At 48.0% G+C, this 24174-nt stretch overlaps 1 protein-coding gene across 5 annotated transcripts in view; it reads left to right on the top strand.

The window, feature by feature from the left end:
* MTCH2 (mitochondrial carrier 2) overlaps positions 1 to 24174 on the top strand; it is a 274703-nt gene that overhangs the window by 43547 nt on the left and 206982 nt on the right. For all 5 annotated transcript variants that reach the window (XR_015309194.1, XM_086959750.1, XM_086959748.1 and 2 more), the window contains exon 2: positions 5665 to 5749. Coding sequence is in view for 4 of the 5 variants with exons in the window: in XM_086959750.1 (XP_086815876.1) it covers positions 5665 to 5749 (85 nt within the window). In the remaining variant the exon portion in view is untranslated. The remainder of the gene's footprint in view (positions 1 to 5664; positions 5750 to 24174) is intronic.

Here is a 24174-nt window from a genome sequence, read left to right as displayed (position 1 = left end):
TCTATACTGCACTTGGGAATCTGTGACCCACTCCTCCACTGCCTTGACGGTCAATTAGGAGAACATTTTACAATAGGTCTTGATTAGACTTATTGGGCTATAAACTGTAGGTCCTCTTTGTGTCCCTTCTTATATATTGGTACAATACTATTTAACCAGGAATCTGGGAAGTTGCTTGCCATTACAATCGCTACAAAACGTTTTGTGTATTTCAGTCCACATCTGCAAGAAAAACCTCTGCGGGAATCCTATTCCGTCCTGGTGCTTTTCCCTAAGGGAGCTCCATATATCACTTTCGAGAGAGTTTTGGAGGGATTGACACTTGTTGGGGGGACAAGTTTTCGCTCTTTAGTGGAGGCCGCGGATGTACATTCTCTGGGGCGGATCACTGCAGGATTGAAGCTCGAATTAACGTGTCTAATCCAGGCTGCTTCTGTGATGTTTGATTCTGGGAAGTTTTTCCTTACTCCAAGCCAATCCCCATCTTCCTCCAAAAAACACATGTATCCTTCTCCAGGGTGGCTTGTTCTGGCTCCTTCCACTTTCGGGCCTATAGTTCTATATACATCTTTTCAATTCGTGATTTTTTGACGTACTCTTCCAGCCCTTAGTACCTGTCTGGAAGATTCGCCACGCCTGGCAATTTGCAGTGCGGTTTACTCTGCTGAACATTCTTCATCAAACCACCACTCTTTGCGGATTCCTTTTCTTACCACGGATTTTTGGAAAGTGGATGTTTTCGAAAAACGTTCGGTTATTTAATTCAATAACAGGTCATAGAGTGTAATATATGGCTGTATCCACTGATCCATTTAATATCTGTTCTTTCAAGTCATCTGTTGACATTTGTTTTTCACTCTTTTTTTTGTTTGCTTCAATATTTCTACTCAATCTAATTTGTCTCCCAGGATCCCAGGTATTGTTTGACTTCAGTTTCTCTGGGTACTAAAGATCCGCTGTATTTTTGGTCCAGACAGAGGGATTGGTGATTGCTTTCCAGGTCCATTGCACCTTCATATTCTCAATCCTCGGCCAGTGCTTGATCAACATGTAGTCCATTACAGATTGTGCTCTGCGGTTGTTATATGTGGGCACTCTGCAAGGTCAATATTCATGCGAGTTATGGGCCAAGATTAGGCCTTCAATTGAACAAAAATGAGCCCGGTATTTACTTTTGGCATCCTACTTGGGAATTGCATGTCTGATCGACGTACTACCACAGGCTGCTTTCAGTTCCACCATAGACTCCTCATCATTCCCTTAGTCTCCTTCTTGCAGAGAACTTTAGACTGGCAGGGCAGATATTGTGCTTCCTTTAAAAAAAAAGATTTCATATGAAATACCAACAATATGATGCATGTTCTCAATGCAGCAATACGGTAAATGCAACACAATATGATGTCAAAATCACAAACAAACACGTTCTGCAAGTGGCAGTAAGTACTTGGATTACCTAGGCTCTAATTGCCTATCTCACTCATGATGGTCCCCTTACATTTAAAAAAAATACCTTCTAACGAATGCCATTGACGAGTCTGGTTTCGGGGGTAAGGAGGGTCAACCCACTCCGGTGGGATCTGTCCCATCTGGCAGCTGCAACGGTGTGGCCACTTCAACCTCAAGCAGATAATTCTTCAAAGGACTCCATATGTCCTTGGGTCTGAAGGTCACAGGTAGGGTAGTTACAAACCGGTCACAATTTGCGTTAAAGTAAATAAGACTATTTAGCCAGGCCTTTGTGGTGGGAATGACCTTATCGGCCCAGTTACGGGCTATTTCACATTTAGCGAGTTGTAACGCAATAGAGGTGAATCGGCGCAACTGCTTTGGAATATTACGGACATATCCTAGTAGGGCCACTTCTGGTGTTGGATGAAGATCAAGGTGGTTCATATGTGTTAGGAGAATATTGGAAAGCGGTTTACATTATCCTATTTATACACAGTTCCTGGTCTTGTGAGTAAAGTCTGCGTGGTGCGCCCCACATTTGGGGCACATATGTTGCTGAGAGGGGTCTATTGAGTTAAGTTTAGCAGGGCACATGTATGTCCTCCATAGGAACTTAAAATGGACCAGCTTGTGACGACTATTCAGGGAAACGTCCTTAGTCTAGTTACAGCAGAAGGACCAATGGGAGTCCTCTATAGGGTGTCCCAGGTCGAGTTCCCATAGCTCTTGGACTTTGTCATCTCTAGTGGGGATTAATGTCATAAAGGCTTTGTACAGCTTTGAAATTAGATGCCCCACCCTGTGTTGGTGATTAACATTGTTAGTGGTAAAAAAGATTCCGACTCCAGCGGGAACGCTGCAATCTGCGCTCCGTGCACTACGAAGCCTACTCGGGGCTCGTAAAATCTGCTCGCATATGCGAGCTAAATTTAATGAAGACAAGCTGTTTTTAGGTCCAACTCTCCCTTTCTGGCGAGTAGGAAGACAAACTGACTTTTGTCCTCTGCCTGTAAGAACGGAGCAAATGTGACAAGACCAGATTTAAAGACCTTTTTATTGCTCACTAACTTAATGAGCACGAAAGAGGCCTTTACATCTTGGTATCTTGTCACATTTGCTCCGTTTTCAGAGACGGCGTCAAGTAGGTTGCAGTTAGGTCGAGGAGATTTTTCAAGGTACTAGTCCTGTAGGAATTGTACATTTTTTTGGATTTTTCAAACCCTGCTACTGAGAACGAGGTGGTCCATAAAGGTTACTTTGCTGAATCTCCCGTCTTCAGAGCTATGAGAAACGTGTCCTCTCGGAAATAGATCCCCACTTGTGTCTAAGGAATTTGATGCAAGTGTGCTTCAGTGATGGGCAACCATGGGTTGTTGACTATCGGCAGTGCATGGGAGTATTATGCGTGACCGCCAGTCACTCGTGCCAGTTTCTTCCAATCCCAGCAAGGAGTGGACACTGTATGTCATGGGGCTCTCTGGGGAATCCCTTAGGCAAAATCGTTTTAGGCGGAGAAGGATGTACGAGGTCTGCTTTAAGTTGGGATTAAGGGATGCGTTCATCAGGATGGTACCATGAATGTGCAAAGCTGCTCTGCGTTACTAAAAAATAAATCCAAAAGTTAGGGAACCCAACCCCCCTCCCCCTCCCTTTCATATGGCAGGGTCAGTGTGTCCCAGCTGTTTTTTGCCCTTTTTCTGCCCCATGTCAGTCTGATACGATGTGAGCGAAGTGTTCAAAAAAGTTATTGGGTAGCAGGATGAGTATGTTCTGAAACAAATGCAAGAATTTAGGAAGCATAACCATTTTAATGATTGCAACTCTCCCGGCCATCGAGAGTGGAAGCTTTATCCACCGTTCAACTCGCTGCTCTAGCGCATGGATAGCAGGGCCGTAAGTGAGCCGAACAGTCTGCTCCGCCTCTATGTGAATGTTGATGCCCCAAATACTTAGTAGAGTCGTTACACCATGGGGGGGAATACACAATCCCGTCTACTAGTGCTGGGCATCAATGGAAAAATGTCTGACTTACCCCAGTTTATACTTAGCCAGAGTACCCACCAAACTGGATAACCTTTTGAACTAGAGGGTCCACATTCTCTTGAGGGCGCCGGACATATAATACGGTAAAAAAGGAGGTGGTGATGGACGGAGCATCTGAACCAATCAAACACTCACACCCAGTCAAAAGATCTGGGTTTAATCCATCACCGTTTTTTAGCCCACTCTGCCACCCCAGTTCAGACATGGCTATATGCAAATCAGTCTGACCCTGTGCCTCATGGGAACAGTCCAGCCCGAACTGCCAAGCCATGTCTTCCCTGGACCGGAAACAAGCTTACGAGGACCAATTTCTGGCATTCCAGCCGTCTTCAGCCCGGCTTGCTTGAATCCAGTGGCAAAGTGAGAAAGGGACTCACGTCTGAGCATACCCTGCCACACTTATGGCGGCCAAAGCGGTACAAAGGGGGGTGGTGATGGACGGAGCATCTGAATCAATCAATCAAACACTCACACCCAGTCAAAAGATCTGGGTTTAATCCATCACCGTTCTTTAGCCCACTCTGCCACCTTAGTTCAGACATGGCTATATGCAAATCAGTCTGACCGTGTGCCTCATGGGAACAGTCCAGCCCGAACTGCCAAGCCATGTCTTCCCTGGACTGGAAACACGCTTCCGAGGACATCTAATACAACATCGTATTTATAGAGTAAAATTAGCAGAGGACTAGTTTTGAATTGGAACCCTTTATGTGAATGCCGCTCTTGTAGTTGACTCACTAGCAGGTCTAATGCTATAATAAATAGTAATGGAGAGAGCGGGCAGCCCTGCCTGGTGCCTCGGGTAAGCTGAAATTGGGACGAGAGCGTACCATTTAGCCTGAGTGGAACAGTGGGTGATGTGTAGAGCAGGCTGTAAGCTCTATGAAGCCCTTCGGCATTCCCATCTTACTCATGACTGCCAGTAAAAAAAGCCACTCCAAGGAGTCAAAAGCCTTCTCTGTGTCGAGGAGCACGGCACGGCTGCCGGAACCTCAGGTCTATTCTAGAGATGGTGGCAAAAAGAGTTCAGAGGTTCTAAGATGTGGACCGGTGTGGGGCAATGTCGTTCTGGGCAGGTAAAATAATCCGATCAAGCAGCAAAGCCAGTTGCAATGCTATCATTTTCTCAAAAATCTTATTATCTATATTTAATAACAGTGGTCTAAATCACCCACAGAGGAGCGGATCTTTGCCAGGTTTAGGAAGTAAAAAAATCACTGCCTCCCGCCGAGTAGAGGATAGCTCCCGTTTTTCAAGAGCTTCATTGTACACCTCCAGAAGGTATGTTGCTAGTATGGACTTGTAGGCCTTGTAAAAGTTGCCCGTAAACCCATCGAGACCTAATGTGGTCGAGCCATTCATGGCATCAATGGTGCTAATGATTTAATTTGCGGTAAATGGCTCCACCAAGAATTGTTGCCTAGCTTTTTCGAGCCACACTAGTGCAACTTCGGCTAGATATGCGGTACGATTATGGAGCTAACCAAGGTCTCGATTTAACTATATGGTAATGTCTGACAACTTATCAGTCTGAAGTGTTACTAACGGACACTACAGCTGTCTTCAGTTTTTTCTAGGGGACTCTGACCTCCCATTAGGGCACACTTCCCAGGGCTTCTCTGGAAACATTAGGTATCCTACCACCTACCCTTTGTTTGAGCACTTAGATGCCTTTGTCTCTTCTTTTCCCACTTGTCTGGCCCTTCTGCCCCATCACCCTCTCCCCACAACACACATTTTGCCTCCTCTGCATGGGGCTTTCAGGCAAAATTAAGAACCCCACTTGGCCACTTCTGCATGACTTTCAGAGGCTCGGCTTCTCTAGCCCTTTATTATCCGTTACATATTTTGCTGGTGCCATGCCCCCAAGTACTTCTAGTTGAGTCTGGCTCCAGAAACCATACATGCCAACACTCCCAATGTACTTGGAAGATATTCACATATTTTAATGTTTGTGTCTTCAGTGGTGTGAAGATGCCTCTGTTACCTCCCTCAGAACATGAGATGCTTCTGTGCTCCCAATAATGAATGTGAGGCGCTGTAAGCTTGGTGTCACCCAGATGTAGCATTGTGCGCACGGTTGTGGTATGCATGCTGGTCGCAGACCTGCGAAGAAGCTTTGTGTTGTGTTTCCTCAGCTGTGTCACTCATTCTCATTCTCTCTCCTTGCAGGTGGGACATGAGCCGTATCCACCTGCTTTGGGTCGCAACATGTTTGGGCGACAGGTAAATCAGCTGCCCGGTCTGTTTGCTTATGGTGAGCACGGTTCTGTTCGATTCTATTTGATGTTTGGTTGAGCGTTGTGTGCTTCTCTCCTCTTTTACAGATGTGTCTTTACTGTTCTGCTCAGAGTCTAACGGATGGGTGTAGAGAACAACTGTTTATTCATATGTTAAAGAGAACTCTGACTTCCTGATCTCTTGAGCTGCATGGATGACCTCTGTGCATATAGTCAATCTGTTGTACCAGACAAGATATTCGTGTAAAATTTTAATTAAGTTAACAAGCCTTGGCAATACCTTTAGGGCTGGCTTCTGAGTTGAGTGCAGTACAGGCTGTCAATAAGTCCTCGTCCATGCACTCCCACTTTCATTCATCCACCCACTGATTCATTCTTCCTTTAACCCACTTGACTATTTACAATAAAACAATCCAACAGCAAGCATTGAAGACAAAGAATACAAGTGGAAAGAATCAAGCGTCCTGCTGCCTAAATGTCGCTGACGCGAGATTCCTTTTACAAAAAATACACAAAGCAGCAAGCAGAAACTTTGCTTTAGAATTGTACATAGCGTAGTGTAGGTTTGCAGTCCAGTATAGGTGCTGTTTAGAAGCCGCATGTTTGCTATGTTACGGCTACTATGGTACGAATGTACTATGCCATTCTAAGAGCGCTGCTTGGCAAATCTTGCACTGCATTCACGTTTTCAAAAGCTGCTGTAAACAAGATCACGGTTCTACAGGTCATTGGTGACCAACGTGAAGCATTCAAACATGGCGGCCATCTTGGAACAGTAAAACATTGAGACATTGTACCATATCATTCAAAGATTGATGCTTCTTAAGAAGTATTGGCCACATACCATAAAATGAACGCAAGCAATCTGCCTGGTAGGACAGCCCCGGAAGCTGCAAGGCTCTATTTGGAAGAAGGAAAGAAATGCAAGGGGGCCTTAAAGGGAACACATTGAAAACCAAATGATTGGCCAATATCCCAGAAACGGAATTGTGCTCCTTTTCAATCGAATGTGCATATGCGATTGGTAAAGATGCCGCTACTCACTGGGCAATGGAGCCTGTGAGAGAAATGCGCTAACCCTCTGCCCCATGTAGTCATGGAAAGAAGCAGAATATGAATGAATGGATGTTGGAAAGTGGATTATTAGTTGGGTGGACAAGTGTCCACTCAAAGGATAAGGTGAGCACCTGCTAAATGTCACACAAATTAAATAAAATAAACCTGTGCTCAATCCGTGGCTCCAGGAATCGAAACAGTCTGGGCTAAATAAAAGGAAAGGTGTAAATTATTTAAGCGGAGCACACACAGTAGAAGAGTCACACAAAACATAATAAAGTTTCACAACGAACTTGAAAATGAAAAGAAATAAACCTGAGTATAATAAGATGAAAACAACAACAATCCAATGCGGCGAAAGGGAAAGTGAAAAAAGCATCAAAAAGCACAATGTGCCAGTGATCATGTATGGAATTGTTAGACCGAACTGCGATTGAGCTCTCATCAGTGGATTGCTCCTGGTGAAGTCTGGAAGTCCAACCACGGAACACAACTTTTTAAGAATAAAACTCCTCCTTGAGCTGCCGCTGCTTCGATAGTAGCTGAAGGTCTGATGCTTGAAACCGGATGGTCCCGCTGAAGCTGTGTAGCTTTTGGTATTTTCATTGCAAAATGGGACTTAATCGTTTGTTTATGAACTGCGTGGCCCCTTACTGGGCTAAAGCTGAAATTAGGTTCGATGCTGTGGAACTGCAGGTCGGATATTTTTTCCTGCAGGTTCCCCTGAAGCTGTGGAGGAAATCTTTTTCAGATTTTCCAAACTTTCTTCTGCCCAAACAACCACAGCTGTGTACTTTTAAGCCCCGAGGAAAAAACACTTCAACTCTCAAGCAGATGTGTCCAGCAGAGGCCAGTTGTGTTTACTTGCTACTGATCAACGGCCTCTTGCAGCTTCTTATGCCCCTACAGTTACACAGGTAATCCACATTTGTAAAGCGCACAATCACCCGTTAGGGTCTCTCTAGGCGCTGGGGGCCGTCGGGAAAATTAAGCAAGCTATTGCCCAGAGTCACATGGTGCTGAGCTAATCTGCCGCCGGTGCCGGGGATCGAACCTTGATCCCCAGATTCCGGAGTCAGCCGCCCTAGCCGCGGCGCCACACCTCTTCCAACTGATCCCTCTAGTCGATTCATTTGTCCTAGTAATTATAAGGAGCAGGTCCAGTCCTTCAGGGCTCATTCAGTCACGGACAGCTGGTCTTCTATGTCCCAGCTACAGCTGACCAGTGACAATGTTAAGAGCCAGGTCATTGGGAGAACACACCATTTCCAATGTTTCACTCTTAAATGTTATGCACACTACCTTGTGGGCAGCAAGGTGCTCTTTAGGGCTGACTTATTTTTGATGTTCAAAATTACGTTTTCTTATTTTTCAAAGGAGTGTTTTTGACCGGTCTGGGGAGTCAGTTCATGCTGTTGGTGTCTGGCTACCAAGGGATTCCAGAAGGTGTGTTTTAACTCCCACTACGGTGGATGGCACAGTAGGTGCTGCAGCCCACAAGTGGGCTTGTGGATTGCGAAAGAGCAATAAATAAAGTTTCCTTTACATTTATCGCATTTCTCTGCTTCAAAGACGGAGATCAAATGTCCAGCTACGTCGTCGGAGTTCACCTGCCAGTCAGCCACTGAAAACATGATCCCCCTCCTCACTGGAACTCTGCAAAGCACCAGTATCCATCTAAGGGTACATCTACACCCTGACTGTACATTTACAGTCCCCAACATCCGATCTGCACTCAGTGAAGAACTTTAAGAATGGGCAAATATCCCCAGCCCATCCCATAATCGCATTCCAGTTCCACCTGCTGGGACTCTGCACCAGCAGGGTAATCCGAGACCTGTGCACACAACAGAGCTGCTAACAGTACTTGACCCAGTTCCTAGGAAAGGAAGGGGCGGGGAAGTAATCGCCATCTGTTAATTAGCTTATCACACTGCACCTCTACAAGATCTTTTACAGCCTTGGGAACCACACCTCTCTGGGCCTGACACAACCAGGATGCCAGCGGGAACTTAATCCTTTGGGGGCCAATGTAAAAGCCAAAAGGTGCATCAGCACACATTTCACCTTGGATCTCCGGGGATCCTCAGTACCTCAGGAGTAAAGGGAAGACTTCTGCCCAATCAACATCTATACTCACGGGAATCACCATTTGGGCGGAGCCAAAGCCCCTCTCTCAAGAGTGCTTGTTAAAGCTGTGTTTCTGTTGATCAGATAAAGGCTGGTAGCAGCTCCTATAAAGCACACACCATTGAAATGTAGTATTTCTAATCTATTAATCTAAACGCAGTCAAAAGCTGTTTTTTATATGTGTGAGAAAGTGGCTCTATATATACTGGACCAAAGTAAGGTACAGTGTGCACAGAGTCCCCAGTCCCCAGAGGTTTGGCAGAGGCTAAAGTTAGATATAACCTCACTCTCAATTTGTGGCAGCTTGGTCGAGCAGTAAGGCAGCACCAGAGGACAGTGTTGAGCATTTGTTGTACACACTCAGGCAGCAAATGGTCTCACACACTCGAGAAATGAACTCTAGGCCAATTGTTTTTATATCCAAAAATATATTGTTTTATTTTTAGAACCAACCGGTCTCAAAATATACTTTTCTCGATCTGAGTATTCTCATGCAATTACTTTGCAAAGAGGCAATAAACTTTGTAAACACAATAGGTGCAATGGTTGCAGAAGGCAACACAATTTAACATTGAGCTCAATGGGGTTTTCTACATAAATGCAGCGGATTACTTTATTGATTACTTTTGTAACTCCAGGACCATATCCTAGATTCAGTCCTGAGGTCTAAGCTGAAAACACTTTAGTAAAAACTTTTTGTTATTACAATGATTTTTAAAGAATATAAAGATATTTCAAAAGTTCACATTTAGAAACTTTTCAGTGAAAATCCAATGTTATCCAATGGGAGAAAATTCAGGTTACAGGTAAAGTACGTTCTTGTTACTTTTGTAATCCAGTACTGGGCTCCTGGGTCCAGCACTGGGGTCTCCACTTAGGACAGGTAAGATATTTCGTTTCAGTAGTATGTACGATTTTTAAGGAATATTTCAAGTTTTCAAGAGTAGACAGAAGGAATTTCATAGAAGAGCAGACCATGGATTCCTAGGGAGAAAGTTCAGGTTACTAGTGAACCCTGTTAGGATTACTTTTGCGGTTCAGTACTGGGCTACAAGGTACAGGACTGGCTTCTCTCCTGATCCCAGGTGAGTTATTCAGAATTCTTTACTCTACTGATTTTATAGGAATATTTTAGAGTTTCAAAACTTCACACTTAGAAGATATTTCGAGTCAAACCAGTCAATGTTATCCAATGGCAGGAAAGTGAGTTATCGGGTTTCAGGTGAGTACTAGACTGGTGAAGTTAAGGTTCTCGGCATAGACTCAGTGGTCCCCCAGGGTTCGGGTAGGTACAGTTGGTACACCTTCCGCGGCACAGGGGAGGCTGGGTGCAGAGGTAGTTGGGCCCAGTGTTTTCCAATGCAAGGCAGGGGGCCTTCGGTTGGTGGCTGCTGGCTAGCAGGCCACACGGCTGTGGGAGCTGGGCTCCTGATCACGTGCTCAGGGTAAATGGGGAAGTAGATTCGGGCTTTTGAGCCTTCGGGCGCTCAATGTTATTCAATGGAGATCTTGAAAAGGGAACAAAGGCTGCAGGCTCGGGGACGGAGGATCCTCTGGTGCGACCAACACTTTGAGGGGTAAGTTGGGATCTTGGAGGATAGGTAGGCACCCAGGAGTTGGGCACAGGGGGCCGTGGGGCGCTGGGTGCAGGTGTGTCTTTTGAAGTCTGGAAATCTTATCCCCTGCTGGTCGCGGTTGGAGGGGTCCCATGTCCTGAAGCTGCAGGCGTCGTTGGGGGTTGTCGAGGAGGGTCCTTGGGCACTGGATTCCAGGTCCGAATCGCTGGGGGGGATGTCCTCAGTGCCTTAATTCACTCCGGCACAGGCCAGGCTTGGCGGGTGCAGTGTGCAGGTTTCACGGTTCCGGGCTGAAGCCAGGGCTTGTTACTTGCTTTGGGCAGTACCACTGCTCGTGGGAGACCCAGGTAGTCGGTCACAAGGCAGTCAGGTCCTCCGGGGTTTTGAGGTTGCTGACCACTGGAGACGCCGCGGTTTAACAGGAGCAGGTTCGAGGGTCAACAGGCCGGTAGGACTGGGGCCAAATCAGTTGGTGTCTTCCTCTTTGTAGCAGCTGCACGGCAGGTCTTAGTGTTCCTTGATCTTCTTCCTTGTTTTGTAATCTGAATCTGTGGAAAAAGGTTTAGGGTGCCCCTAAATACTAAATTTAGGGGCGTTACAGGTAGGGCAAGGGCAGGGACCAATGGGTCCCTGTCCTGGGGTGGGTACACCCCCTAGCCTGCTCTTTTCCTGTGGAGCCTAGCTGTGATTGGGCAGGGCTCCCCATCCTCAATATGGCCGTAGCCCGGTGTCGTGCATCACCTCTCTTGCCTGAGGGGTGGAGTTGGCACAGGCTGGCACATCCCCCTTCCTGACGTAGGGTTTCCCACCAGTCTCCCCGCCAAGGTCGGGGTCCGAACTGGCGGGGGACAGTTGCTGAGTACAGCAAGTGGTCTGGAGAAGCTCACAAAGACGGAATGCCTTTGAAGCTTCCCCTGCCCATCTTGGGGGAGGAGGCTTGGCACCTCGTCCCAGGATGTACATTGTTGCAGGCCCAGGAAAACGGGAGCTCTCAACCCAGGGGGCCAGCAACATGTCTGCTGTGTGGCAGCCTAGGCAGCTTCTCAGGCCAGACTTGGATTGTAGGTTAGGTTTCAGGGGGCATCTCTAAGATGCCCTCTGGTGCATTTTACATTAAATCCCACACTAGCATCAGTGTGGGTTTAATGTGCTGAGAAGTTTGACATCAAACTTGTCAGCCTTCAGTGTAGCCATTATGGTGCTGGGGAGTTCGTAATGACAACCTCCCAGCACCATATACTCTTAATGGCATCACTGCACTTACAGTGCCCAGGAATGGCCCTGGGTACTGTAGGGGCACAGGGCTCATGCACCTGCAACGACCGGATTCTCATGACAGGCAGCTCACCAATCGTGGCTAACCCAGTTGTCACGTAACGACACTCTTCTCAGGCCACTATTTACAAGACATCTAGAATACTCACCTGAGAAAGTGAAAAGAAGCTATTTACATGCCTGTATAGTCAAACATATCACTAATACCTAATGGGTTCCATATCTTATCCTATATCTACCTCATTTTATATTCTTTAACGTCACCCGACGATCTCTTTAACGTCACCCGACGATCTCTTTAACGTCACCCGACGATCTCTTTAACGTCACCCGACGATCTCTTTAACGTCACCCGACGATCTCTTTAACGTCACCCGACGATCTCTTTAACGTCACCCGACGATCTCTTTAACGTCACCCGACGATCTCTTTAACGTCACCCGACAATCTACACTAATGGGGATAACTAATAGGGGTTCACCTTTAAGAGTTATTTTCCAAATGAAGTCCACACTCTCCCCCAATCATCAGTTACCTTTGCAGAATGGCATATCCCATCCTTCTGTATATCAGCACCTGGGTAAAAGGAAAGGTTAATCCCATTCATGAAAACAACATTCAAAGATATTGGTCATTAAATCTTCATTCTACAATCAAACATGACAGAATGAGCAAAAGACAAATACACTAAGTTAGTCGATACCTATAACCTAAAAAGGGGAATAAAGATAAATAGTTAAATGCATTCTCCACTAAGCTCAGAACGCCTCACCTTAGACGTGTGTCTTTCCATCTCAGCAGCGGAGCTGATCCCTCTCTCTCTCTCTCTCTTTCTCTTCTCTACGCTTGGGGATCTGCTCTCCCTCTATGGCTCACGAATACACGTCTGCACCGCTATGCCTCGTCTACGCTGCCATGGTTCCAGAATACTCGAACCCTCTTCTGGTCTTAGTCTCTGCCACTCCTGTATGATGTCACTACAGGACTTTCAATCACTCTCCTTTTTCACTTCAGGATTTCCATTAGCTGATGGTATCAATCTCTATGCACCAGCCTTCAGACCAACTTCTTCCGTCTTCTCCACACGTTGCTCTCTCTCTCTACTCGCTCCTTGATAATATAGAGCTCTCTTTCTCTATGGAAAATTCCGGCATTAGGCCGACTCCCACCGAATTCCTGTACCAGTCCCCGGCCCCCTTAGTCCTCCGCAGTGGCCACCTGCGTATTGCGTCTAGAACCGGGGAGACAAACACATTCCTTCGATAAGGGCCAGTCTTGACCGGTTCCCCTCTAGCGAACAGGATGAATTCTAAACATTACCTTTACCCTGCAAGCGCCTCGGATAACCGAGGCAGAGATACAAAATGGCTTCCCTCTAGCTTTCGGGCCTGTAGGCCCGAGAAAACGGAAAAAGGCACTAAACCCTGTCAAAGCACATAATTAAGCCCTACAAATGAACGTAAATGCAACTAGGACTGAAATGGTAGAAAATTATAGTCACCACCAGTCTGAAAATAGACTAAAATTACCCTATCGCTACAGCACCTGTGCCCACACCACTGGCATAGGGCACCCAGCTAGAGGGGTGGCTGATGTATGCCAGGGCAGTGGGTTTGTGGGCATGGCACACAGGGATGTGTGCCATGTCGACTCTTTGTTTAGTTCTGCACCAGGACACTCAGCCTGCAAAGGCAGTGTGTGTATGTATGTGCCTGGTGACTTTTAGTTGCAGTCGTCGACGAACAGATTTTCCCTCATTAGGTACAGATGTAGGTTTCTTGAAAAGTTTAGCCTTTTCAGTTGGTGGAGAGGCAATAGAAGGTCCATGTATCACCTTCTGAGAAGCAAGTACCTCGGGAACAAGTACCTCCCTCTCCTTTACACCTCGGTGAGGAGATTTTTTGGAACTGGGCCTGTTAGACCTATCAAAGGTCTTTTGAGAGGCCTTAGCAGGAGGTTCAGTTGAGGTTGAAAGGGAAGACCTACCCCTCATTTTAGACCTCCTTAAAGATGTAGCGGAGGAGGAATCTTCACTGTCACTTGAAATGACCTCCTTCCGTGACTTCATCTTCTGTACCCAGGTCAAGTCGTCCCTCCCTGTCTCTCAGGGTCTTAGTAGAAAAGGTCCTGCAGATCTTACAATCAGTGGTATTGTGATCCGGGTACAAACAATAAATACAATCCTTATGCTTGTCTTCAACATAAAGCCTCTTTGAAGCTAGTAGTACAGGCCTTAAATAAAGCTTTCTTTTCTTTATCCAACATCCTGAAGAGAAAATAGTAGAAATCCAAGAATTGTTGAGAAATCTGAGCAGAGCTCAGTGGAGACTCCCTAAGCACAACGTGCGGTAGAAAATCTGGGGCTCTGAGGCTCTCTCAGGAGGGTTCTATGGGTTGAGGCTAATCTGAGTGGTTGTTGCCAGTTTTTGGTCTTTTACAAAAAAAGGTGGATATGGTACAAAATGAGATGAGGCCTAAGCCTTTCTTTCTCTTTTGAACCTACTGCTATGGTATTTTTTATTTACCTAGGCTCCCACTCCGACGGGGAATGATACAAGCTATGGGAATCTGTGAAAGTTACCAATAATGGAGAACCAAAGTTACAGGTAAGTAACTTGTTTTCTTGCTCTTACTGACTGAAAAGGTTTAGGAATTAGACTCCACGTACTCTTTCACTCTTCACTGTAAATATGTTATCAGGATCAATAAGAATAGGTTGTGAGCTACTAGACCACAGTGCTGCCGGTGTTGACCTGTATTTTCATCTACCTAACATCTTCGCCCAGAAAGGATTGGCACGGAAGCAGCGTGACATATTTCGATAATATTTGGAGGTACAAGTGTGACTTTAGAAGTTCATAATTCCCTTACAGTTGATGTAGATTATGTTTTTAATTGAAACTGCACGATTAGTATTGATTTTTAATTTTTTTTAGTATTCATGGCAAGCGTAAGCTAGCGTTTTTTCTACATGCTACAATTTTCCTGTAAAGTTTGCTCCCAGAATTCCACCTTCAAATTGCAGGCGTCTCAGCTAGAGCTTAGGAGGTACACCCTAAGTGCTAGAAAATATGGCAAGCGAGAAAGCTTAATTTCAGTATTTCCATTCAATTTGTTTAAAATTAGTTCTGCTGAGCTGCATAAAGTCCTGGGTGCAAACTGTTCTTTGTAGCTTTAAATACAACCCTTGAGCTTTACCAAACACTTATGCTCTTTCAAGTGGCCCCTGATGTCCCAATAGCTCCTTTTTTTGATGCATCCACACGTTCAACTTTCTTGTACCAGATTCAGAATCTCTTGCAGCCCTCACTCGGCTTCTGATGCCGAAACTCCTTAGCTGCCATACAGTTTTCCCCTAATCATTCAAAAGCTCTTCACACTGATGTAACCTGTACTCTGTGACCAATAAACTGGTTTGGTTTGCCTTTTGTCTGAAAAGAGATCTCTTGCTTCCTCCATTTACTTCTTAAAAATACAGTAGCCACCCTTGAATGCAGACTCTTCGCACAGTCTTCCCCTCGGACCCTCACATACTTATGATGGAATTATCAAGGTCATCCCTGAATCAACAAACGTTCTCGCCTGGAAGACCCATCAGAAGACCTCCATTATCTGACCCTGTCCTACAACAGTCTAGATTCACCGGATCCTGGGAAAGCCCTTTTCTCAAGAGAGATCAGCGACTTATTGCTTGACACAAGAGAACCTACACTAACACCCAAAACTTCCCGATTTCATTTAGCTCTACTCACTGTGCATTCAGCTGCTCGCTTAACAACTACAAATTGACTACAAAGAAATCTAAACTGTGCATGTGATCTAGTCTTACAACTTCAGCAAGCTATTCTTGGCTGAGACATGGCTTTCAGGCACCTTTCAGCCTGCATTTGAACCTCTAATTCCAGGCTGCACAAACCTTTGGCTGGGTAGAGAAGGTGAACCAAGCAGTGCAATTATCCATAGGTCTCCTAGGCAAAGAACATTCCTGACCCTTATTTGAATAATAATATTCTGTGGTAATTCAGACCCGTGACTCAAAAACCTACAATACTTCACACCATCTACCACCCTTCAGGAGATAAACACCTCTTCCAAGCTGCTGATGGATTAATAGCTGGAAGGGACCGATTTTAATGCTAGTAACCTATTTTAGAGAGAGTTCAATCTTTATCGTGCAGATGAGCCAGATACAGCTTTGCCCTAGTTATCTCTTTCTGCTCCGTAATGACCTCAATCAGTTCTTATTCTGCCAACACACTTCAAGGGATCCGTCTTCGGCCTCCTTATTTACCAGAGAGACCTCATCATGGGCCACTGGTGTGGGTGTGGGTGTGTGTGTGGGTGTGTGTGTGGGTGTGTGTGTGTGTGTGTGTGTGTGTGTGTGTGTGTGTGTGTGTGTGTGTGTGTGTGTGTGTGTGTGTGTGTGTGTGTGTGTGTGTGTGTGTGTGTGTGTGTGTGTGTGTGTGTGTGTGTGTGTGTGTGTGTGTGTGTGTGTGTGTGTGTGTGTGTGTGTGTGTGTGTGTGTGTGTGTGTGTGTGTGTGTGTGTGTGTGTGTGTGTGTGTGTGTGTGTGTGTGTGTGTGTGTGTGTGTGTGTGTGTGTGTGTGTGTGTGTGTGTGTGTGTGTGTGTGTGTGTGTGTGTGTGTGTGTGTGTGTGTGTGTGTGTGTGTGTGTGTGTGTGTGTGTGTGTGTGTGTGTGTGTGTGTGTGTGTGTGTGTGTGTGTGTGTGTGTGTGTGTGTGTGTGTGTGTGTGTGTGTGTGTGTGTGTGTGTGTGTGTGTGTGTGTGTGTGTGTGTGTGTGTGTGTGTGTGTGTGTGTGTGTGTGTGTGTGTGTGTGTGTGTGTGTGTGTGTGTGTGTGTGTGTGTGTGTGTGTGTGTGTGTGTGTGTGTGTGTGTGTGTGTGTGTGTGTGTGTGTGTGTGTGTGTGTGTGTGTGTGTGTGTGTGTGTGTGTGTGTGTGTGTGTGTGTGTGTGTGTGTGTGTGTGTGTGTGTGTGTGTGTGTGTGTGTGTGTGTGTGTGTGTGTGTGTGTGTGTGTGTGTGTGTGTGTGTGTGTGTGTGTGTGTGTGTGTGTGTGTGTGTGTGTGTGTGTGTGTGTGTGTGTGTGTGTGTGTGTGTGTGTGTGTGTGTGTGTGTGTGTGTGTGTGTGTGTGTGTGTGTGTGTGTGTGTGTGTGTGTGTGTGTGTGTGTGTGTGTGTGTGTGTGTGTGTGTGTGTGTGTGTGTGTGTGTGTGTGTGTGTGTGTGTGTGTGTGTGTGTGTGTGTGTGTGTGTGTGTGTGTGTGTGTGTGTGTGTGTGTGTGTGTGTGTGTGTGTGTGTGTGTGTGTGTGTGTGTGTGTGTGTGTGTGTGTGTGTGTGTGTGTGTGTGTGTGTGTGTGTGTGTGTGTGTGTGTGTGTGTGTGTGTGTGTGTGTGTGTGTGTGTGTGTGTGTGTGTGTGTGTGTGTGTGTGTGTGTGTGTGTGTGTGTGTGTGTGTGTGTGTGTGTGTGTGTGTGTGTGTGTGTGTGTGTGTGTGTGTGTGTGTGTGTGTGTGTGTGTGTGTGTGTGTGTGTGTGTGTGTGTGTGTGTGTGTGTGTGTGTGTGTGTGTGTGTGTGTGTGTGTGTGTGTGTGTGTGTGTGTGTGTGTGTGTGTGTGTGTGTGTGTGTGTGTGTGTGTGTGTGTGTGTGTGTGTGTGTGTGTGTGTGTGTGTGTGTGTGTGTGTGTGTGTGTGTGTGTGTGTGTGTGTGTGTGTGTGTGTGTGTGTGTGTGTGTGTGTGTGTGTGTGTGTGTGTGTGTGTGTGTGTGTGTGTGTGTGTGTGTGTGTGTGTGTGTGTGTGTGTGTGTGTGTGTGTGTGTGTGTGTGTGTGTGTGTGTGTGTGTGTGTGTGTGTGTGTGTGTGTGTGTGTGTGTGTGTGTGTGTGTGTGTGTGTGTGTGTGTGTGTGTGTGTGTGTGTGTGTGTGTGTGTGTGTGTGTGTGTGTGTGTGTGTGTGTGTGTGTGTGTGTGTGTGTGTGTGTGTGTGTGTGTGTGTGTGTGTGTGTGTGTGTGTGTGTGTGTGTGTGTGTGTGTGTGTGTGTGTGTGTGTGTGTGTGTGTGTGTGTGTGTGTGTGTGTGTGTGTGTGTGTGTGTGTGTGTGTGTGTGTGTGTGTGTGTGTGTGTGTGTGTGTGTGTGTGTGTGTGTGTGTGTGTGTGTGTGTGTGTGTGTGTGTGTGTGTGTGTGTGTGTGTGTGTGTGTGTGTGTGTGTGTGTGTGTGTGTGTGTGTGTGTGTGTGTGTGTGTGTGTGTGTGTGTGTGTGTGTGTGTGTGTGTGTGTGTGTGTGTGTGTGTGTGTGTGTGTGTGTGTGTGTGTGTGTGTGTGTGTGTGTGTGTGTGTGTGTGTGTGTGTGTGTGTGTGTGTGTGTGTGTGTGTGTGTGTGTGTGTGTGTGTGTGTGTGTGTGTGTGTGTGTGTGTGTGTGTGTGTGTGTGTGTGTGTGTGTGTGTGTGTGTGTGTGTGTGTGTGTGTGTGTGTGTGTGTGTGTGTGTGTGTGTGTGTGTGTGTGTGTGTGTGTGTGTGTGTGTGTGTGTGTGTGTGTGTGTGTGTGTGTGTGTGTGTGTGTGTGTGTGTGTGTGTGTGTGTGTGTGTGTGTGTGTGTGTGTGTGTGTGTGTGTGTGTGTGTGTGTGTGTGTGTGTGTGTGTGTGTGTGTGTGTGTGTGTGTGTGTGTGTGTGTGTGTGTGTGTGTGTGTGTGTGTGTGTGTGTGTGTGTGTGTGTGTGTGTGTGTGTGTGTGTGTGTGTGTGTGTGTGTGTGTGTACACATTGTTGTCCTGGAAGAGTCTTCGAAGTATCACGAGATAGGTGGCTCCTCCCCTGGACTACTGTGCGCATGGGCATCGACTCCATCCTCAGATTGTTTTTTTCCGCCATTGGGTTCGGATGTCTTTAATTCCCTCTTGTCGGAATCGATAAAAATCTTTCTTGAGACCAAAAGGTCTTTAGCCTATACGTTGGTATTGTCTTGGGTTCGGCTTTACTTCTTCTAGCTCGGCTCCAAGCCGGATTCTAAACTTCCGCGTGCTCTCGGCGCGGAAGGCCGAGTCGACGCTCCAGACCTATCGACCGTCCATCATGGACCGAAGTCCATTCAAGAGATGTCCGGTCTGTTACTCGAAGTACCCCCACATCGATGTCCACCCGGTGGGCAACAAGTGTCTGTCGCCGGACCACGACGAGGACAAGTGTATGGCTTGTTCCCGCTTCAGGTCTAAGAAAACGCTTAAGCTTCGACGAGCTGCGCGCCTGGAGGCCCAGCAATCTGCTCCGGCGCCTTTGGACATCTTCGATGCAGGGGATGTCGAGGACGAATCTATCCAGGACGTTTCTGAATCAAACCCCGCGTCGGACGTCGAAGAAGACTAAGCCGCGGATGCTGAGGTCTTCGAGGGAGAAGAAGTCGTCTAGGAGGTAGGAGACGACGACCGAGCCCTCGGGGCCATGGAGGATAGCTCGGATGAGGAGCTTCCTCAAACTGACTCTGGGGCCGTGCCAATTCATAAGGCCCAGGTCGAGGGATCGCCTTCGGGCCTTACCCAAGATCTCGCTATGGGTTCCACGGCCCCGCCTTCGGGCCCGGCCACGGACATTGTTGCAGAGCCACTCCCTGGCAAACCGAAACTGAAACCTACGGTCTCGATGCCAGATACTGCGCTGGTGCCAGCATCGAAGCCGAAAGTGCGTATCGCTTTGGTCGGCTCCATGGCTTCGGAGGCTTCGGCGCTGAAGAAGCCGAAGGTGGCTGTCGAGCCGAAAACTCAAGTCAAGGGCGTCGAGACGAAGTCTACTGCGCCGAAGGCTAAAGTGAAGGTGGTCGAGACAGGCGCGTCGGCGCCGAGGGCGGTCGACACCGGCAAAAGCCTTGCCGACCCGAAGAAGGCTGTCGGCGAGCCGAAGAAGACTCTCGGTGACCCGAAGAAGCGACTCGATGACCCGAAGGTCCTCACTACCCCTCGTCCGCACGACAAGGGCGCTGCGCCCCGAGAGTCGACTCCTAAAGTGGCCTCGAAGGATTCCATTGAACCGGTGCACCCATCCGCCGCGTTCAACAAGAAGGTGACTGACTCCCTGCAGCGCATCCGTGAGGGCACCGCGTCGGTCGACCCGACGGAACCTCCGCCTGCGAAACCTGTGGAGAAACCACTTAAGGCGTCCACGCAGATCCACTTCACGTTGCTGCCTAAGACGGCACCGAAGGCTTTCGCTCCTAAGGCAGTGGCCGGCATGCCCGAAAAGGTCTCCTCGGCGCCGAAGGCGTCATCGGTGGTTCACGGCCCGCGACCTCGACGACCTTTGGGGGATGAGCGTCAGGAACACTTCATCGACGCCGAAACGGGCAGGCATTCCCTCCTGAAGCGGAAAATCACCCCTGAACCCCGAATGGAGTCTTAAAAGATCCCTCTCAAGAAAAAGAAAGACTCTGCTTGCTCTCCCGTCTTGGTGGAACCACTTTCCCCACAGACTCATGATGTGTCGCCCACTTACTCAGATGTGGACGCTGGTGAGGGAGATGGTGAGGATGAATACAGTTATCCAGTCTATACAGACCCTGAGGATACAAATGAACCCTGGGCAGCTGGTGGTGACCCTCCTCATTCAGGACAAGACCCTCAACTTTTTTCTGCAAAGACTTCACCAACAGAAGACTCTGCTGCGTTCAATGCCCTCATTGAACGGGCTGCTACCAATCACAACGCCCAGCTGCATGCTGACCCTGTGGATGTGGATTTCCTCTTTGACACTTTTTCAGTATCAGAAAAAACTGTTAAAACTCTGCCTATGCTAAAAGGTGTTTTAAAGCATGCTGCTGAGATCTTTAAAGAACCCGCAAGGGTGATCAACCCTAGGATTGACAAAAAATACAAGTCGGCGCCTACTGATCCTACATACATTAAAGGACAGTTGCCTCTGGACTCCCTTGTCGTCTCGAATGCCCGGAAGAGGGCTAATTCTCAGACTACGGGTGATGCTCCTCCCCCAGACAAAGAATCCAAGGTCTTTGAGGCTTCGGGGAAGAGGGTGGCAGCACAGGCAGCCAACATCTGGCGCATTTCTAACACACAGGCGCTTCTGGCGCGCTATGACAGGGCACACTATGATACACTAGAGACCCTGTTGCAACACCTGCCTGATCAATACAAGGAAGGGGCTGAGATGCTGATTGAGGAAGGGAAGCTAATCTCTAACGCTTCCATTAAGTGCGCTCTGGACGCAGCTGATGCCGCGGCCAGAGCTATAAACACCAGCGTTATGCTTCGGAGACATGCCTGGCTGTGAATCTCTGGGTTTAAGCCAGAAATCCAAACCACCATCCTGAACCAAACGGTTAACCCAGATCACCTGTTTGGCCCAGAGGTTGACACCACCCTAGAATAAATAAAGGACACTGACACTGCAAATTCCATGGATGCCTTACAGTCCCAGCAATTTCGGGGTGGGTCCTTTCGTCGCTCCAGCACTAGAGGCGTCTCCAGGGGCCAGCTCTCCCAGTCCACGCAATACTACAAGGGCAACACTCAGACTTCTTACACCACCAAGAGCCGAGGTGGATATCGTGGCAACAGCGCCAAGGGCAGAGGACGTGGAAACAGCTCCAGATCCTCTGCCGCCAGCAAACAGTGACGCCTTGTCACTGCCCCCCGACCATACAACACCGGTCGGGGGGAGACTCCAGCAGTTCCTGCCCGTCTGGAAGTCCATCACCACGGACAGGTGGGTCAGAAAACTTATCCAATATGGTTATTGTCTGGAGTTAACGTCCACTCCACCCAACCTGCCCCCAAGACACCGTCCTATGTCGGACGAGCACTTGCACTTATTGCAGCAGGAGGTCAACGTCATGCTGCAAAAAGGGGCAATAGAGCTTGTGCCAGTGCAGGAAAGAGGCACAGGGGTATACTCCCTGTACTTCTTGATACCAAAAAAGGACGGGTCCCTCAGGCCCATCCTGGACCTCAGGACACTCAACTATTACATCCTGTCAGAGCACTTCCATATGCTGACTCTGCAACAAGTGCTCCCGTTGCTCCAGCAGGGGGATTTTCTCGCAACTTTAGACCTAAAGGATGCGTACTTTCACATTCCACTGCACCCTTCACACAGGAAATACCTGTTTCACCATACAAAACCAGCACTACCAGTTCAAGGTTTTGCCTTTCGGTGTCACCACGGCACCCAGGGTGTTCACAAAGTGCCTGGCGACAGTGGCGGCGCATCTCAGGAGACGGAACATCCACGTCTACCCTTATCTGGACGACTGGCTCATCCAAGCAAAGTCAGCCCAGCAGTGTGCCGCCCACATGTCCCACACCATTCACCTCCTGCACGATCTGGGATTCTCACTGAATTACCCAAAATCCCATCTCCAGCCCGCTCACGTATGGCAGTATCTGGGCGCAACCATAAACACTCTGGCGGCCACAGCGCAGCCGAATTCAGTGAGTCAGCAGCATTCAATCGCTGATACAGAAGTTCAGACCTCAACACTCCCTTCCAGCAAGAGTGTTCATGCAGTTGATAGGCATGATGGCCTCCTGCATTTCCATAGTCCCGCACGCGAGGCTACATATGGTCCGCTTCAGGAGTGCTTAGCACGTCAGTGGACTCAGGCTCATGGGCAGTTGAAAGACCTAGTGTTGGTGAGCGGTCGGGCATACAACTCTCTGCATTGGTGGAATCCACGAAACCTTTGCAAGGGCCTACCGTTCCAAGAGCCTGTGCCACAGATCATCCTGACGACGGACACCTCTCTCCAGGGATGGGGAGCCCATGTACTCCATTACACTGTGCAGGGACTATGGACACAACAGCAACGGAAGATGCACATCAATGTTCTCGAACTGATGGCAATCTTCATGGCACTCAAAGCCTTCAAAGTACATCTGTGCAACAAGGCTGTGTTGATCCGGACAGACAACATGACAGCCATGTACTACATTCAAAAGCAGGGAGGAACACACTCTCCGTCTCATCTGGCTCGGAGCATGTGGAAGTGGGCCATTCAGAGGAACATCTTCCTCATGGCAGAACACCTCCCGGGCAAGGACAATCAGATGGCAGACCTGCTCAGCAGGCACAGCCACCAAATGCACGAGTGGGAGATACATCCATCAGTACTCCAACCGTACTTTCAAAGGTGGGGTCATCCAGAGATAGACCTGTTCGCCACAAGGGAGAACGCAAAATGCCAAAGCTTCGCCGCCAGGTTCCCACACCCACAGTCGCAGGGCAATGCGATATGGATGAACTGGTCAGGCAAATTTGCGTACGCTTTCCCCCAGCGCCTCTGATTCCGCTGGTGGCACGCAAGCTCAGGCAGCACTCGATGACTCTCATGCTGGTTGCTCCAACGTGGGCTCGCCAGCCGTGGTACACCACGTTTCTGGAACTGTCCGTGGTACCGCACCAGAGGCTACGTCTCACGCCCAGCCTTCTGACGCGGAGACATTCAGCATCCAGATCCGCAACAGCTCAACCTGGCGATCTGGCTCCTGAAGTCTTAGAGTTTGGCTACTTGCACTTACCTTCTGACTGTATGGACATCATTCGGAAGGCAAGAAAGCCCACCACCAGAGCATGCTACGCAGTGAAATGGAAGCGGTTTGTCATTTATTGTGCAGACCACAACATTAACCCGCTAGATGCTTCTATTCAAAATATCATTTGTTACCTCTTCCATCTGTACAAATGTAATCTGGCCTATGCTTCCATTCGCATACATCTATCTGCAATGGCCGCTTATCTCCAGAATAGGCAGCACCTTTCACTTTTCAGAGTGCCTGCCATTAAGGCCTTTCTGGAGGGACTCAAACGAGTCATTCCTCCGCGGACTCCACCAGCTCCGAAGTGGAACCTTAATGTGGTCCTCACCCGGCTGATGGGTCCTCCCTTTGAGCCACTGCATTCCTGCGAGATTCAGTTCTTGACGTGGAAAGTGGCTTTCCTCATAGCGATTACATCGCTACGGCGAGTTAGTGAACTGCAAGCCCTCACTATCCAAGAGCCATTTCTTCAAATTCATTCTAACAGGGTGGTGCTTCGCACTAACCCTAAATTCCTTCCTAAGGTCGTGTCGCAATTCCATATCAACCAAACTATTGAATTGCCTGTTTTCTTCCAAAATCCTGAGTCATTGGCGGAGAGGATGCTCCACACCCTTGACGTTAATAGGGCCCGGATGTATTACATCGATAGGACCAAGGATTTTAGGAAGACTAAGCAACTCTTTGTTGCCTTTGCACCACACCACAAAGGTAACCCTATTTCCAAGGCTGGTATTGCTAGGTGGATCGTTAAATGTATCCAGATCTGCTATCTAAAATCCAAGCGTACTCTCACCATTCCACCGAGGGCCCACTCCACCAGAAAGTTGGGGGCCTCTATGGCATTCCTTGGAAACAT

Source organism: Lissotriton vulgaris, chromosome 2_2 (genome assembly GCF_964263255.1).
Source record: "Lissotriton vulgaris chromosome 2_2, aLisVul1.2, whole genome shotgun sequence".
Lineage (NCBI taxonomy): Eukaryota > Metazoa > Chordata > Amphibia > Caudata > Salamandridae > Lissotriton > Lissotriton vulgaris.
Note: the sequence above shows the minus strand (reverse complement) of the source record. Positions and strands in the feature narration are given on the sequence as shown.